Consider the following 14,384-nt stretch of genomic DNA (forward strand, 5'->3'; position numbering starts at 1 on the left):
CGGCAATTCTGTTCTGAGGCATTCAAGTCATTCCTTGCTAGGAACTGTATCACCCACCACACCACTTCAATTTATCACCCAGAAGGAAATGGCCTCACTGAACGTTTCAACCGTGTCTTGAAAGGACATATACAACTATCCAGAAATGCAAACTTAAACTTGGAAGAGGAAATATACAAACTTATCTGGGCATTCAGGATTGCTCCTTGTGCAAGCACACGCACAGCACCATTCATTCTCATGAGAAGAAGACAGCCCACGAGCATTGATCTGGGGTGGATGTCTGAATCCAAACAAATTGAATGGTCACCTGAAAACATAAGGAATAACATCATCAAGGCACAGAAGTACTACAAAGAATGGTATGATTCTAGACACAGCGCTAAAGATCATTCATTCAAGGTTGGCGACCTTGTGAAAGTTCGTTTGGAAAAAAAAGTAAAGAAAGGAGAAAGCAGATATACCGCCCCACTTCACATTGACGAACTGTTTAACAATGCGGCAAGACTCAGTGATGGGAAAGTCTGGCACATGAGCAGACTGGCGAACTATCATCCCAGTGACAAGGCCCAGGGTCAACAGCAGCATGTTACCGTTAGCAATGATTTGTGAGTAGATGTCGATAGATCTAGTGTTGATGAGAATAATAGGTCTAGAAACAACAGCACACGTGACCTCCAACCTGACTCTGACTCTGATGATGGTCAATCGACAGATCGGTCTGCAGGTGTCAATCCCAGCACTTCGACTTGTAATCGGAGTTGTCAGGATGACCCTCATTCGGATTCTGAAGTTGCGTCTGATGGTCACAGATTCAGTGGTGGGTTCGGCAGAACTGACCTTGACTCTCATTCGGACACCGAATGTGCACCACACTTACCCGCGGCCTCTGGAAGGTTTGGTAGAACCATCCGTAGACCTAAACGTTTAGATGATTATGTGTGCGACTAACTACCCAACTGTTTATGCACCCACCTGCTTATTGCCACCGCATCCCGTGGCACTGTTGCCAAAACTCTCAAGAGAGGAAGATGTGTTGTATCTTACTCATGCCACCCCCCCTGCACCCCAGCGCATGGTACCTTCCTCTCCCCTGTGCGTGAACCTCCCCTGATTTCTCCCCTTCCCATTGGTTCCCCCACATTCCATTCCTTCCCCAGCTGATAACGTTGACACCAACTGTCATTACTGATGTTCCGTTTACCTACGCACCACCACCGTGTGGGGCTGTTGTAATAAACCTAACTTCACACTTCTTCAGCCTGCAGACTACTTTGTAACAGTATCCTAATTTAATGTGCGGTCAATCCGCTGGTCATGCGGCGGTTTTGGGTCTTTCCGTAGCAAATCCGACTGCCACGAATGGATTTTCACCAGCTCCGGACATTCCCGGCGGAGTTTTGTGGAATCTTTTCATTGAGGTCGGGGTTTTCTGGCAGTTCATCCTAATCTGACCGCAAGTTTTCCCGCTGTACATGCGGATGGTTAATTTCCGCTACCACAGCAGTCAGAATGGTTTTCTGACCGCCATCCTAATCGACCCCATAGTTAGGGGTACATTTATTTTCATTGAACCAAAAAACATAGCCCCAAAAGGTGCGCTGAAGGGTTGACGGCATTTTGACCAGTATCAATTTAAGGTCATCATCAGGACCAGGTTACTGATTTGGTGGGAGTGCAGTATGTAGACCTAGGAAGGAATTCCAACCAGGTCAAGGCGCTGTCACGAAGGATGGGGAGGAGTAACGATACCGAGTGTAAAGGTGTAGCAAAGAGGCAGAGTCTAGGGGGGGTAAGTAACCTTTATACCCCACTAGTCATCACAATCGTCAGAAGTGACGGGACTCCCATGCGACAACACCACTCCCTGTAGCCTTCTCCTGCATTTCATGAGGTGTGACGACAGGAAACCGTCCTCGTCTGGCACGTCACAAGATAGGGGAAGGGCCATGGTGGGCCGGGGTCCTAAACGCTACCCCCTTCCTCTAAACTGGGACAGTTTGCACTATGGGAGTTTTGTGACCATTATTAGAATTTGAAAAGGGAAATAGAGCATGTTGTTATCTAAAATGCATTGACTTACTGTGGAGTCACACAGGACACCATGCCACTCTGCAATTATGTCAAAAAGCACTTAAAATGAATGGGATAAAGCAGCAAACTATTTTACATCTCAAAAATGCCCACATTAACCAGTCACACCAAAGAATGGCCAAAATAGACACAGCCCCCTTGAAAAAAAAGGTTCCTTCAAAAAGAATCCCTGTCTACAGCCATAGAAAACTAGCATTGTCAAAACCAATATGTCTCCCTTGGTAAGTAGGTGCAAAGGTTAGCCAAAGTCAAAGTAAGTTTTATTGTTTGGTCAGTTAAAACCTTAACACTATAAAATACATTTAAAACATCAATACATTTGCTAGTTTGTAGCACTTGACATCAATATGTAGCTGATAAAATATTACACACTGTTAATTAAACATACTCTAATTATTAATCCAGATCCCTGTCCATTTGCACTGGCAAATTTCCAACCCTTTCAACAAACTTGATTTATTGTTTAAAAGTTTGAGTTGTGTACTTTACTTCAGAGGAGTCAAACAATACCACCTTCTAGCTGGATTTTATTTAGTCAATTTTCAGGGCCTCTTCAAAGACATTAAGGAATGTAATCAATTTGCAATTCAATTGTGGCTCCGATGGGTCTAGCCCTGAAATTATTGCAGCTTTGCAGGTCATGATACCACTTACATTAAGAGTTTTTATAAGTAAAGTGACCCATGCATTGTGAAGTTTAGTGCATGTACAGATTATATGGATAAAAGCCTCTTTATAGTTGCCACAAAGTCGACATGATTTAGGCCCTGTGTGCACCCAGGTTGGCTGGTCCGCAATCGATGGAAGTTTCCCAACACGTAGAGCCATTAATTGTTTCTTCAAGTAGATTGAGAATGTTATGCTCAAGTAAGGTGCTGGTGCAAGGGTCTTATAGTTATTAATCACCATCCAGGCATGCAACCTTGAGCTCAAGATATTTTTGTTGAACAGTAGTGAATAGAATTTTGCTGATTTGTTTATTGCTTGTTTGAAGGACTGATATGGCAAGTTTTTATTCCATAACTCGGTTGTGCAGATTATTAACAAGGATTTATATAGATATTGGTTGTATGGTGATATTTTATCCTCATCCACTTCTGTCCAAAGGGCTTTGTTAATTGGTGAGGTAACAGCGTTCTGTTTCAACCGATACCAAAGCTTTTTTGTGGTATACATTCTCCCTATAGTTTCATTTAAAGATCAAATTCAAGTCTAACGTGGGCTGGAGAAAATGACCGATGTATCTGGAAAACATTTTTATAAGTAGATACTATTAGTCGGTTGGAAATGTCTGAGTTTTTGCCATGTAGAGCGGTACTGGCATTCGTTAGCGTTGGCAGCATTTTGGCCGCCATCACTGCAAGCAGAGGTTTGTATAATAGTCCATCACATTTTTTTGCCAGTATTCTGAAAGCAAATGTAAGTGCACTGGTTCTCTGTGACATGTACATTTTTTGCTCTAGATGGTTTTGCCTATTATCTAAATAGAACCCCATATATTTGTAACTTTTTACTTCCTCTATCTGGTTGCCACTGAGCCAGATGTTCTGCTTGCTTCTCCGGTGATAACCAATAAACATTATTTTGGTTTTTGATGTATTTATTTATAATTTGTTAAATGAAATATATTCTGATACTTCGTTTAAAGCTCTTTGAAGACCGTTCTTAGTTAAACTCATTAACACCACATCGTCGGCGTACGAGAGATATGTTAATAATAATTTACCTAGTTGCGGAGGATGGGAATTAATATGATCAAGCCTTTATGCAAGATCAGACATAAAAAAATTGGAAAGGTGTGACGCCAATACGCAACCTTGTTTTAGGCCTTTAGTTGTAGGCAGCTTCCTGGATAGTCTAGAGCCGTCTCCTAGCTTGATTCTTATCTATGTTTTAGAATAGAATTGCAGTATTCCTCTTAGCAACCTCTCCGGAATTTTCCCAGCTCACAGTTTTTTCCATAAGAGGTGACGGTCTACACTGTCAAACGCTGCCTTTAGATCTATAAAACAGAGGTGAAGTTGTTGTTTCCTCCGCTTGCATTTGTTTGCTATTAGTCATAGAGCTAAGATGTTCGTGATCGTCCCTATGCTTTGCCTGGAACCTGTTTGAGTGACTGGAATCAGATTAGGGTTGTTTGACCATTCCTTCAGATCTTCCAAAATGAGAGATGCATGATATTTGGCTTCAACATCTAATAGGGCGATTAGCCTGTAGTTTGATGGATTTGTTCTATCTCCTCCCTTAAAGATAGGTGTCATTACTCAGGCTGTGCTCTCCTAGTTTGCTTGTATCACCACCTCCTTGTATGATGTTTTCTGATGTATTTTTTACCTCCATTAATTCTTGGATGTTCAATGCTGGATTATCAAGAATTGTGATTTCTATAAACTTTGTAGTTAGAAATTTACCCACTCGCGTTCTTGTATGTTTGACCATAGCATGTTCACCGGCCTATGAAATTTATTGAACATTTCCCAGAATGTATTCAAGTTGATTTTCTTTGCACTACAGAGTAATTCGGAGCAGAATTTATCATTGAAATTTCTCTTTTCTTCCCACAACTTTTTTCAATAATCTTTCCGCTTGGCCCAGGTATGTTATTTATAGCCTCCTGATGGCTTTTTTGATTTCATGTTTCAAGGCACCCACCCCTCCGTCAAATTTTGTTCAGCTTCATATATTTTTTTTAAACCTGATTTTGTTTCCTGGGCATTAATGTTGTGAGATCTGAAGTGAATTTTACCCATGCTTGGATTTTATTTGGGGCCTCAATTTTACAATCCATTATCAGCCTCTTTAGTTTAATTCGAAGTGCTTCTATCGTTTCATATGACCATTTTAAACGTTTAAGGTAAATTGTGTAGATGCTTCCTTCTATTGTAGGATTAACCTGATGTTTGGCTAATTTTAAACTGAAATGTATATGCTGATAAAAATGGTCACTCTTAGTTGTATACTCTATGGAAAAATGAGAGAGTAATGGCATCAATGATAGTGAGATGGCTGTATAATCCAGTCTAGTTCCTGTCTTTCCTCCATGGAATGTATATTTTGGTGGAAAGTCGTCAGTTGTTCTGCCGTTTATTACTCTCAATCCAAGAAACTCTAAAGCTTTGACCAGGCGTTGACCTACGTGGTCTGGAGATGTTATCTTTAGCTGGTATTGTAGTGGTACGTTCCAGTATATGTTGTCAGCTACTAGCTTCTCATCTACTTCCGGGGTATATATTAAATTGGAGTTAAAGTCCCCTGTCAGTACCATATCCCATAGGGGATATGTGCTCCTTATGTCTGTAATTGTAGCAATTAACTGGGTGCTATGGGCTTATTTTTCCCTTACTATCGGAAGTGCGTTCGTATTGATCAGCAAGACAGTTTTTGATTTGCTGATGATGCATGAGGTAAGTTTAATCAGTTGTATATTTGGTCCCAGAGAGACTATCTGTTATGTCATATGTTTCCCAGTTTTGAGGGTGGCAGCCTTTTTCAAGCAATTTTTTTTGCTCCAGCGATGTTCCATGAGAGAAAATATATGTTTTCTGAGTTAAGCTTATCGGCTAGCTTTTCCGTTAGTCAGTTACCCTTGTCTACTCTTAATCAATCAATCAATCATATAATTTGTAAAGCGCACTACTCACCCGTCAGGGTCTCAAGGCACTGGGGTGGGCAATGCTGCTACTGCTCGAAAAGCCAGGTTTTTATGAGTTTTCTGAAGATCAGCAGGTCTTGGGTCTGCCATAGGTGGATGGGGAGGGTGTTCTAGGTCTTGGCGGTGAAGTGGGAGAACGATCTGCCACCGGAGGTCGCTCCTCGGAAGCGGGGGACTGTGGCGAGGGCAAGGTCAGCAGAGCGGAGCTGGCGGGAGGGGGTGTAAAAGCTGAGTCGTCTGTTGAGGTACGTTGGTCCGGTGTTGTGGAGGGCTTTATGTGCGTGGGTGAGGAGCTTGAAGGTTATCCTCTTGTTGACCAGGAGCCAGTGCAGGTCACTCAGGTGGGGTGTGATGTGGCTGCGGCGAGGGATGTCGAGGATCAGGCGTGCAGACGCGTTCTGGATGCGTTGGAGCCGTCTTAGGAGTTTGGCCGAGGCTCCTGGTAGAGGGCATTTCTGTAGTCCAACCTGCTGCTGATGAGGGCCTGGGTGACCGTTCTTCTCGTTTCAGTGGGGATCCACTTGTAGATCCTGCGGAGCATGCGGAGGGTGTTGAAGCAGGAGGAGGAGATGGCGTTGACATGTTTAGACATGGAAAGGGTGGAGTCGATGATGACCCCTAGGTTGCGTGCATGGTCAGTGGGTGTTGGAGCGGTACCCAGAGCGGTCGGCCACCAGGAGTCATCCCAGGCTGAAGGGGTGAATCCGAGGATGAGGACCACCATCTTGTCCGAGTTCAGCTTCAGTCGGCTGTTCCTCATCCATTCAGCGACGGCCTTCATTCCTTCGTGAAGGTTGGTTTTGGCTGTGTGGGGGTCCTTGGTGAGGGAGAGGATTAGCTGGGTGTCATCGGAATAGGAGATGATATTGAGGTTGTGCCGACGTTGACGTGGGCAGGCGGTGCCATGTAGATGTTAAACAGAGTTGAGCTGAGGGATGAGCCCTGGTGTACGCCCCAGATGATCTCGGTGGCTTCGGAGTGGAAGGGGGAAGGTAGACGCTCTGTGTTCTGCCAGAGAGAAAAAAGGTGGTCCAGTCCAGGGCCTTCTATTGGAAACCGGCGTTGTGGAGGCGTGTTTGTAGTGTGTGGTGGCAGACCGTGTCGAAGGCGGCTGACAGGTCCAGGAGGATGAGGGCCGCTGTTTCTCCGTTGTCCAGCAGGGACTTGATGTCATCGGTGGCGGCGATTAGAGCAGTCTTGGTGCTGTGGTTGCGGTGGAACCCAGACTGGGAAGGGTCCAGGAGTTGTTCTCCTCGAGGTATTGGGTCAGTTGTTCATTGACAGTCTTCTCAATGACCTTTGCTGGGAACTGGAGCAGGGAGATGGGCCGGAAGTTCTTGAGGACCTTGGGGTCCGCCTTGGGTTTCTTGAGTAAAGCGTTCCTCTCAGTGTGCTTCCAGCTCTCCAGGAAGGTTGCTGTCTTGAAGGAGGTGTTGATGACTTTCCTGAGATGGAGTGCGTTGGATGTGCTGGCTTTGTTGAAGATGTGGTGTGGGCATGGGTTTGACGGAAATCCGGAGTGGATGGTGTTCATGATCTTGATGGTGTTGTCGTCGTTGATGTTGGTCCAGGAGAACAGGCGGTTGGTGCGGATGGTGGTCGTGGGGGCGGAGTTCTCAGTGGTTGTCGGGGCGGTCTTGGCATTGAAGCTGTCGTGGATGTCTGCGATCTTGCGGTGGAAGAAGGTGGCTAGCGAGTCACACAGGTCTTGCAAAGGTGGGACATCGTTGGTGTTGGAGCTGGGGTTGGAAAGTTCCTTCGCGATGTTGAAGAGCTCTTTGCTGTTGTGCGCGTTGTTGTCAAGGCGGTCTTTGAAGGAGGCCCTTTGAGCGGATCTGATGAGGTGATGGTGTCTGCGGGTGGCGTTCTTGTGGGCTTCATGGCTGTCCGGTGTTCGTTCACGGAGCAAGATCTTCTCCAGCTTTCGGCAGGTTTGCTTGGAGGCCCGGAGGTCTTCAGTGAACCAGCTGGCTTTCTTGTTGGTGTGATTGTTGGAGGGTTTCTTGATCGGGGCGAGGTTGGAGAAGTGTGGCTCAATGGTTAGAGCAGGGTACAATCAAAAACAATGTCCCAATAGGTGAAATTAAACAGTCAATTAAGCAAGCATGCACATCGCATTGCTAAAAGGAAAGAAGGAGAACACTCTGGAATTTTAAGACAAGATAGTCAAATCATCTTATTTATAATATACGTTCATGGTCGAGAGTATACAGTTATTCAGCAGCACTGTGTAAACTCAATTACGTGACAACCATAAAAACTTGGTGCTCTACAAAAGTGACTGTCGTGAAAGTGAAGGTGGCGACGCAAGTGAAGAAATAAACAGCGTGAACGGCGCACTGTGAACAAGGTGCAAGTTATCTACAGTGGGTGGCTCATATCATGTGACAAGGTGATATCACAGATTACAGATTTATGCATTATTTGAAACACATTAGTAAAGTACGCCAATTAATAAGCTGTGAAGTCGACGGCGTTTCGATCCACGTTAGTGAGGATCATCATCAGGACTTGGTTGTCTAACTCGGGGAGTGCTGGGAAGGAACTTTGTTTAGAAGCGATCAGAGTGAGTCTTTCACTAGACCCGAGGATTCACTCCGGCTCCAGCACACAGATCCTAAGGACACGTGCAGCTACTCGGCGAGCACTTAATCATTGGATTACTTCCGGCTCCAGTTGAAAAAACTCAAGGACACGTCCGGATACTTGGCTGATCACAGACGACCGCTTAGACCTCATGAGCCATGCCCCCGGGCAGGCCCCCAACCCATTATTGACGATCGCCTCTGATCGCTTCTAAACAAAGCTCCTTCCCAGCACTCCCCGAGTTAGACAACCAAGTCCTGATGATGATCCTCACTAACGTGGATCGAAACGCCGTCGACTTCACAGCTTATTAATTGGCGTACTTTACTAATGTGGTTCAAATAATGCAAAAATCTGTAATCTGTGATATCACCTTGTCACATGATATGAGCCACCCACTGTAGATAACTTGCACCTTGTTCACAGTGCGCCGTTCACGCTGTTTATTTCTTCACTTGCGTCGCCACCTTCACTTTCACGACAGTCACTTTTGTAGAGCACCAAGTTTTTATGGTTGTCACGTAATTGAGTTTACACAGTGCTGCTGAATAACTGTATACTCTCGACCATGAACGTATATTATAAATAAGATGATTTGACTATCTTGTCTTAAAATTCCAGAGTGTTCTCCTTCTTTCCTTTTAGCAATGCGATGTGCATGCTTGCTTAATTGACTGTTTAATTTCACCTATTGGGACATTGTTTTTGATTGTACCTTCCTTACCCAGTCCTAATCAGGTATATGGGTCATACTCCTGTTAACTATAAATCAATGGTTAGAGCGGCAGACCCTGATGCAAGGTCTAGCCCGGGACCAGGGTTCAATTCCTGCCTCGGTGGGTCTTGGGCCCAATTTCCTCAGACCTGATAATTCTCGCCTCAGTGCCTATTCTAATCATGGGTCCCACTCTGCAACTCTGGGCAATAGCTTGCTTAATCTGCACAACGGCCCCAACAACGCTAGGATGCCTGGCTTCACCTTGGGGGTGCCCAGGAGTGGGCACTTTACAGGGTAAAGCCAGGAAGGGTTCCACAGCGGTATGCGTACAAGCGCCTGAGATACCCCTTCAGGGGTCAATTCGGTGCGCTATACAAATACTACTACATTTACATTTACTGTCTGAGGTTGTGGGCGGCGGTCTTGGTGTCGGGGTTGGAGGGTGGGCTCTGGATGAGGGTGGTGATTAGCTGGTCTTCGGTGACTTTGCTCCAGCAGCAGCGAGGCATCTGTTGGGTGCAGTGGTACGTGGGGGGTTTCTTGAAGGTGAATTGGATGCAGCATTGGTCGGTCGAGTGGAGTTCGATGGTGTGGTTGAAGGAGAGGTGGGGGCTTGCGGAGAAGATGGGGTCAAGGTGTGACCGGTGGAGTGGGTGGGTGTTGTGACGAGTTGTCTGAGTCCGAGGTTGGCTCGGTTGTCAATCAGGGTGGTGGAGTTGGTGTCGTTGTTGTTCTCGAGGTGGAAGTTCAAGTCCCCGAGGAGGATGTAGTCTGTGGAGGCGAGGGCGTGTGTGCTGACGAAGTCGGCGATGGAATCGCTGAACTGTGGTCGGGGTCCGGGGGGTCTGTAGATGAGGGTTCCTCTGAGGGTGGTGTGGAAGTGCAGGTGTTTGGCAGTGCTGAGGGTGTCGTCGGTGTTGGTCGGGACTCTGAGAGTGTTCCTGTTGACGATCGCGATTCCTCCTCCCGTTGTTGCGGTGCCTGCGGGTGATCTTGTAGCCTTCCGGGATAGCTATGGCTCTGTCGGGTGCCAAGGCGGGGTTGAGCCAGGTCTCCATCAGGAAGGCGACGTCTGGGGAGGTTGAGTCGAGTAGGTCCCAGAGTTCAACGGCGTGTTTGCGAAAGGAGCAGGTGTTGAAAAGGATGCATCTGAGGTAGTTGGGTTCTTTCCTTGTCAGCAGCATGGTGGGGCGGATGCTTGTGAAGCTGCAGTTCCGGTACGTGAAAACTCTGTGGGTGCGCTTCAGGCAGCCAGGAAGCAGGTGTGTGATCGTCCGGTGTTGAGTGCGTGGAGGGTTCTGGCATCGTAGCGGTGTCGGCCGTCGTGGCGTTTGGGGGTCCAGGGGTATTGGCGCTGGGCATGGGCCAGGCGCGGATGGACGCAAACGAGCTTGCCTTAGGCACATCTACAGTGAGCCAGCGGCCCGCCCGCTGCGCGGCCTCCATATGAGCGGATGTGGGAGGGAGGAGCAGCTGGGAGGTGGGAGCAGGGTGAAAAATGGGATTGAAGGGGGGTGGGTCACAGGGACGCAGCGGTGGGAAAAATGGGCGGGGCCGCGGGAGAACTAGGCAGAGAAAGGAAAAACAAGTTTAGGCAAGAAAACAAGTACAGGCACAGAGGAATAAAAAGAAGTCTGGGCAAGAAAGCAAGTACAGGCACAGGGGAATAAAAACAAGCCTGGGCAAGAAAGCAAGTTAGGCACAGGGTAATAAAACAAGTCTGAACGAGAAAGCAAGTCAGGCACAGGGGAATAAAAGCAAGTCTAGGCAAAAAAGCAAGTATAGGCACAGGGGAATAAAAACAAGTCTGGGCAAGAAAGCTAGTACAGGCACTGTGGAATAAAAACAAGTCTGGGCAAGAAAGCAAGCACAGGCACAGGGGAATAAAAACAAGTCTGGGCAAGAAAGCAAGTTAGGCACAGGGAAAAAATACAAGATTAGGCAAAAACAATGCAGGCAGAGCTGTGCAGCAGCGTGGGGAGTGACCTGCCTGCGAGCAGGGTCAGAGGTCGCACCTGGCAGCCAAATCCATCTGTCTTGATCTGGTTCAATCGCCGCCTTCTGTTCTTCTTGCACTTCTATCCTCTGTGAGGTCATTAGGCTACTACTGTTTGCGCCCTGCAGAACTGTAAACACCTGCTGGTTGTTTTTTCTTTGTCCTGATCCGTGACTCACATTATAGTTAGAGTTCACAGTCAAAGGGCCAGGATAGTGTGGTATAATCGGTATTGACAACTTAATACCCCAAACTTCGAATTGCAGATTAGAGTTCATAATGAGCTGGATTTCTTCTTCTGACTGCCATGTAGTCAATGTTTGTTCAATATTTGTATGATTTTCTTTTGAGATAAATTCTACGGCCAATAAGTTCAATGAATTCAAGTGTTTTAAGGCTGGGATTTCTGCTGTTAATTTCAGTATATTTCCTCTGTTTACTATATCATGCCGCTCTTTCGATTCGTATTCTGGTGTTAAGAGTATTTGCTGCTTCTGTAGTTGTTGCCATGCTCTATCAGCGATGTAGGATCTTCGTTCTTATCATCAGCTATAATTAGCTTCTTTTAATTTTTTATTTGAACCCTTAGATTTCCGTATAGGGTCATGCTTTCCTTTCCGGTATTATGAGCTGGGATTTCTAACAATGACAAATTCTCTTGATTAGCCTCCTTTTTGTTTTTACTTACTATTTCCTGCCGAGGGTGTCCTTGATCGCTCTCTCGTCTGTTTACCCATAAAGGTTTCAATTTCATGCCCTCATTTATGCCTGCTCCCTCTTCAATTAGGACTTGGAATATAAGATTTTCCGGTGGCGGTCCTACCCTAGTTCTGTTACAAAGTATATGGGACTGAGGCTTTAGGTTCTCATTTTTCTCGTTTATTATATTAGGATCTCGGTTCCCTTGCTCAAAGATTTCTGTAGTGCCTTGGACTTTTTTGGCCCTCCTTGTCTTGTTGATTCCTTGTTATCAGCGCCCTTTAGAGCTAGGGCATTGGAGCCTTGTTTTTTCAATGCTTTTTTTCTGGCTGATCGTTGCTCTTCCAGTCTTCTCCGTCGGGGTCAGTGCCTTGCGTTTATATATTCTCTGGCTGTGACCTGTTTGCGTCATTTGACTGGGCAAGTCGCTTATTTCCCATTTTATGCCTTGCAACTGTATGTTTTTCCTCAAGGCCATACCATTTTTAGGTCGAGTTTACTCGAACCTATTGTTGTCAACCCAAAAAATTCCTTTCCTAACAGGCGGATTCAGTGGATTTTGGGCAGTGCACGAGAGAGTCATGTGACTCCTCGTGGACGAGCATGCCCAGCCTTCCCACTGCCAGCAGCATTTCTCCACGGCCGCCAGGCCACATCAAAGGCTTCCCCAGCAGTGCCCCGCCCATCAATCACCCTCCCACTGCCACCCCCCTCCCTCTCCATATGGTGCGCTCTGCCTCAGGCCTCTGAGCCGTCCCTACGCTCCCCGCCCACCCCCATCCTTCACACCCTTTGTCATTACTTCGGCCCCGAGCCTGAGCCATCCCTACGCTCCCCGCCCACCCCCATCCTTCACACCCTTCGGCACCACTCCGGCCCCGATCCTGAGCCGTCCCTACGCTATTTCACTTGCTGTATTTTTCTCATCAGTTAATCTAGTTTCTCCATGCTCTTATCTACAACTCCTCTGGTGCTCACCTCTGTCCCCTTGTTCAAGGCCCTCCTAGTTCCCAAACAGTGCCAATTTTTTCCACCCTGCAACTATATTTCACCAACCCAGTTTCACTAACTCTTTTCCCACTGTTTGTACCAGATTTTTTTTAAAATGTGTACAAGGGTATTCCATTTGCGCACTTCTATACGCCCACCCCCATCCTTCACAGCCTTTGGCATCACTCCGGCCCCGATCCTGAGCCGTCTCTACGCTCCCCGCCCACCCCCATCCTTCACACCCTTTGTCATTACTTCGGCCCGAGCCTGAGCCGTCCATACGTTCCCCGCCCACCCCCATCCTTCACACCCTTCGGCACCACTCCGGCCCCGATCCTGAGCCGTCCCTACGCTATTTCACTTGCTGTATTTTTCTCATCATTTAATCTAGTTTCTCCATGCTCTTATCTACAACTCCTCTGGTGCTCACCTCTGTCCCCTTGTTCAAGGCCCTCCTAGTTCCCAAACAGTGCCAATTTTTTCCACCCTGCAGCTATATTTCACCAACCCAGTTTCACTAACTCTTTTCCCACTGTTTGTACCAGATTTTGTTTTTTAAATGTGTACAAGGGTATTCCATTTGCGCACTTCTATACGCCCACCCCCATCCTTCACAGCCTTTGGCATCACTCCGGTCCCGATCCTGAGCCGTCTCTACGCTCCCCGCCCACCCCCATCCTTCACACCCTTTGTCACTACTTCGGCCCGAGCCTGAGCCATCCATACGTTCCCCGCCCACCCCCATCCTTCACACCCTTCGGCACCACTCCGGCCCCGATCCTGAGCCGTCCCTACGCTATTTCACTTGCTGTATTTTTCTCATCATTTAATCTAGTTTCTCCATGCTCTTATCTACAACTCCTCTGGTGCTCACCTCTGTCCCCTTGTTCAAGGCCCTCCTAGTTCCCAAACAGTGCCAATGTTTTCCACCCTGCAGCTATATTTCACCAACCCAGTTTCACTAACTCTTTTCCCACTGTTTGTACCAGATTTTTTTTTTAAATGTGTACAAGGGTATTCCATTTGCGCACTTCTATACGCCCACCCCATCCTTCACAGCCTTTGGCATCACTCCGGTCCCGATCCTGAGCCGTCTCTACGCTCCCCGCCCACCCCCATCCTTCACACCCTTCAGCACCACTCCGGCCCCGATCCTGAGCCATCCCTACGCTATTTCACTTGCTGTATTTTTCTCATCATTTAATCTAGTTTCTCCATGCTCTTATCTACAACTCCGCTGGTGCTCACCTCTGTCCCCTTGTTCAAGGCCCTCCTAGTTCCCAAACGGTGCCAATCTGAAAAATGCCTTTTGGATAATATTGTGCTACACTTTTTTTTATTTCTTACATACAAATAATTTTTTGTTGAATCTTTCTTGAGTTTTTCCTTCGTTGTAATAATTATGACATTTTACCTTTCTTTCTAAGTTTGAACTCGAGTTTTCTGACTAAACTTTGCTAACGCAAACCAACCGTTTGTCCTTTTTCTGCACATTTATCGAGAAAGGCACAATGTTCGAGTTAGGTGTCTGGTACAGGTTCTGGCTGCAGCATCACTCATGGGAATGCCCAAAACTTGACATGTCTTTGGGATCGTTTGGTGTCATTGCATAAAAGGTAATCACTGAATGATTGCTTGTTGTCTCCTTT

General features: G+C 46.7%; 1 protein-coding gene across 1 annotated transcript in view; it reads left to right on the plus strand.

The window, feature by feature from the left end:
* Nucleotides 1-769: 769 nt before the first annotated feature.
* LOC147673934 (uncharacterized) overlaps nt 770-14,384 on the plus strand; it is a 56,278-nt gene continuing 42,663 nt past the window's right edge. The window contains exon 1 of the mRNA XM_086945542.1: nt 770-896. Within this exon, the coding sequence (XP_086801668.1) occupies nt 770-896 (127 nt within the window). The remainder of the gene's footprint in view (nt 897-14,384) is intronic.

This window comes from Lissotriton vulgaris, chromosome 12, assembly GCF_964263255.1.
Source record: "Lissotriton vulgaris chromosome 12, aLisVul1.2, whole genome shotgun sequence".
NCBI classification, from domain to species: Eukaryota; Metazoa; Chordata; class Amphibia; order Caudata; family Salamandridae; genus Lissotriton; species Lissotriton vulgaris.